This window comes from Teleopsis dalmanni, chromosome 1 (assembly GCF_002237135.1).
Source record: "Teleopsis dalmanni isolate 2A chromosome 1, ASM223713v2, whole genome shotgun sequence".
Classification (NCBI taxonomy): domain Eukaryota; kingdom Metazoa; phylum Arthropoda; class Insecta; order Diptera; family Diopsidae; genus Teleopsis; species Teleopsis dalmanni.
The window spans coordinates 222,646,000-222,649,295 of NC_051846.1; the positions used below are offsets into that span (position 1 = coordinate 222,646,000).

The window sequence follows — 3,296 nt, forward strand, 5'->3', positions numbered from 1 at the left end:
AAGCTCCTACCATATAAGAGAAAATAATAATATTATTTCTAACATAATATTGCAAACAATTGGTGGGAAATTTGTCCTACTCGTATTTTATCAGTATAATTAGAAGTAAAAATTATTGTAGTGACTGTCAAGTGAAATGAAAAATACTTTAATATGTTATATAAAAAGAAAAATAGAAGAAAATCATATGGAAATAAAATTTAAATTAAAAGGAAGTGATCTATGTACTTGATAATACACTAGCATATTTTTGATATGTTCCATTAAGGTTTTTAATATAAAGTGATTTTATTCGTTTATAGTACTGTACAAAATGTTAGAAATTCGACTATGTGTTACAATCTTCATTGCACTTGTTAAACTGAACGTTTTTATAGATAAAAACAAGGCCGTTGTTGTTAACGGTTTATATGAGAGCGGGTTGAATTGCAAATCCAAAACGAATTTTACCGATTATCTTATTTTAAAGAATGAGTCAAATGTATTACAGCAATTTCCGAATTTCTATACTCGTATATTGACCTTTTAGCAATCAGTTTAAAGGGCAAAATTTAGTATAAATACTTAAATAATTCAATTTATTTATCAGTTCAACAATTAGTTTCCAACAGCAGAGTTATCTTATCCATTGTATAATATTTGAGTATAGTCTTAAAATCAAAAAATTTTATAATGAAACTACTAAGCATTGGTGGATTAGCTTTTGTACTTGTTGGATTGGCTTCAGCAGGACATCATCATGGTGGTGGTGGTGATGGTGGTGGTCATGGTGGTTCTGTTAGTTATAGTGTTGTAACAAAGCACGACGATTCACATGGACACGGTGGTCACGGTGGTCATGGCGGTCATGGTGGTCATGATGGCCATCATGAACATAGCAGTTATGTTATAACTTCGCATGGTGGAGGACATGACGGCGGACATGGTGGATATGATGGTGGACATGGTGGTCATGATGGCGGTCACGATGGAGGACATCATGGAGGTTACGAAGCTCACCATTATCCTAAATATGAGTTCAGTTATGGTGTTGAAGATAAACATCATGGAGATAAAAAAAGTCAATGGGAACATCGTGATGGTGATCATGTGAAAGGTAATGAAGTACATTTGTATATAATTTTATTAACATATTCACATAATATAATTATTTACATTGTTTTTATAGGTAGTTACTCACTTAAGGAAGCTGATGGCACTACTCGTGTTGTAGACTACACTGCTGATAAACACAGTGGATTCAATGCTAAGGTCCATAAAATCGGACATGCCCACGGTGGTCATGATGGAGGTCACGATCATGGTCACGGACATGGTCATGGTCATGGACATGGTGGTCATGGAAGCAGTTACGTTAATGTTAAACAACATCATTAAATGCAAAAGAATTTCATATTGAAAAACTGTAGAATATATATCAGTGCAAACTGTTAAAATAGTTGTTTAATATGTAAATAATAAATACGAGTATTCATATAGGAATAAAAATGTTTTACTTTGAAAATGTTTACGATATAAGATATAGTGTTTAATTTGTTAAATTTTTGATTACAATATTGAAATGGAAATTGCTTTCGAATAAGTGGTTTACATCTGTATATCATTTACTAAGTACCCAATAATTACAAAACTTTTAAGAGAAGGGTGAAAAATAGCTATTTGGTTCTTTGTTTTTTTTAAGTATTAGTCAATTTATTAGTCAATATAATTATAGATTTGTTGTAAATTCGTTCCAAACTGAAACAAAACTTCACTAATTTAACGAGAATAAACTATGAAGAAGTTACCAATATATTAATTTAGATTATTTATCTTATTTAACGTCTCCGTATTAGGAAGTATTTGAAACACGCTCAAATATTTTAAACATTATATGTTTTTAGAGAATAAATTATAAATATTTTGTAGAAATTTTAAGAAAATAGCTTGTTTGCATTTACATTTTGAGTCTGTTTGTTTTGAAATCGTCTTTGTTGTATTAAATTTGAAGATCAGTCAATAAATTATTTATGCAATAATATTTTTGTGAAGCAATATAAGCATCAGCATTGTACGATTCCTTTATATAATTTCTTCACATAACAGTTCATATGTTAGCATAAGTAGAGAACTCTCTTGTTAAGATTATGGAATCAAATTAGTATAAAATATAGAGAACATAAAATTCTCAAAAGTATTCCATTAAACACTTTTGACAAATTATTTTTTGTGCACATATTAAATACAATCTCTACTTCATATTTTATATAAAATAAAATATTTGAAAAATTTTACAAATATAGTTTGGAGTATGAAAAGATATCAAGCATTTTTATATTCTACTATTCTACTTGTATAATAGACCTAAACTGCAGCATTTCTATATAAGAGACTGTCATTAACGCAAGGACCAAACTGTTTGAAATATTTTGATAATAATATTCTAATGTTATTTCTGGAGAAAAATATGTTTGCTAATGAAAAAACGATTCCAAAAAAAAATGTTAATGAAAATCTCTTTAAAAATATTGAAAATCAAGCCAGTATAACAAACATGTAGTCAATAATAATATAATAATGATTTTTAGTCAAGCTCCTACCATATAAGAGAAAATAATAATATTATTTCTAACATAATATTGCAAACAATTGGTGGGAAATTTGTCCTACTCGTATTTTATCAGTATAATTAGAAGTAAAAATTATTGTAGTGATTGTCAAGTGAAATGAAAAATACTTTTATACGTTATATAAAAAGAAAAATAGAAGAAAATCATATGGAAATAAAATTTAAATTAAAAGGAAGTGATCTATGTACTTGATAATACACTAGCATATTTTTGATATGTTCCATTAAGGTTTTTAATATAAAGTGATTTTATTCGTTTATAGTACTGTACAAAATGTTAGAAATTCGACTATGTGTTACAATCTTCATTGCACTTGTTAAACTGATCGTTTTTATAGATAAAAACAAGGCCGTTGTTGTTAACGGTTTATATGAGAGCGGGTTGAATTGCAAATCCAAAACGAATTTTACCGATTATCTTATTTTAAAGAATGAGTCAAATGTATTACAACAATTTCCGAATTTCTATACTCGTATATTGACCTTTTAGCAATCAGTTTAAAGGGCAAAATTTAGTATAAATACTTAAATAATTCAATTTATTTATCAGTTCAACAATTAGTTTCCAACAGCAGAGTTATCTTATCCATTGTATAATATTTGAGTATAGTCTTAGGTTAGGTTAGGTTAGGTTATACCGGTGATCCCTAGTGGATCCACTTAGGCCTTTTGGCCCATTGTGATGCCG

The 3,296-nt window shown here is 28.5% G+C and overlaps 1 protein-coding gene across 1 annotated transcript; it reads left to right on the forward strand.

Annotated features, from left to right (window-relative positions):
• The first annotated feature begins 672 nt into the window (after positions 1–672).
• LOC119667468 (cold and drought-regulated protein CORA-like) lies at positions 673–1,377 on the forward strand. Its single transcript, XM_038076761.1, has 2 exons — positions 673–1,096; positions 1,169–1,377. The coding sequence occupies exons 1-2, from the start codon at positions 673–675 to the stop codon at positions 1,375–1,377; spliced, it is 633 nt and encodes a 210-aa protein (XP_037932689.1).
• Positions 1,378–3,296: the final 1,919 nt, after the last annotated feature.

Excerpts from the sequence above, each read along its gene's own strand:
- LOC119667468 (XM_038076761.1), top strand. The coding sequence starts at position 673 with ATGAAACTACTAAGCATTGGTGGATTAGCTTTTGTACTTGTTGGATTG. Across the intron at positions 1,097-1,168 it reads TGATGGTGATCATGTGAAAG|GTAGTTACTCACTTAAGGAA; the intron begins GTAATGAAGTAC and ends TTGTTTTTATAG.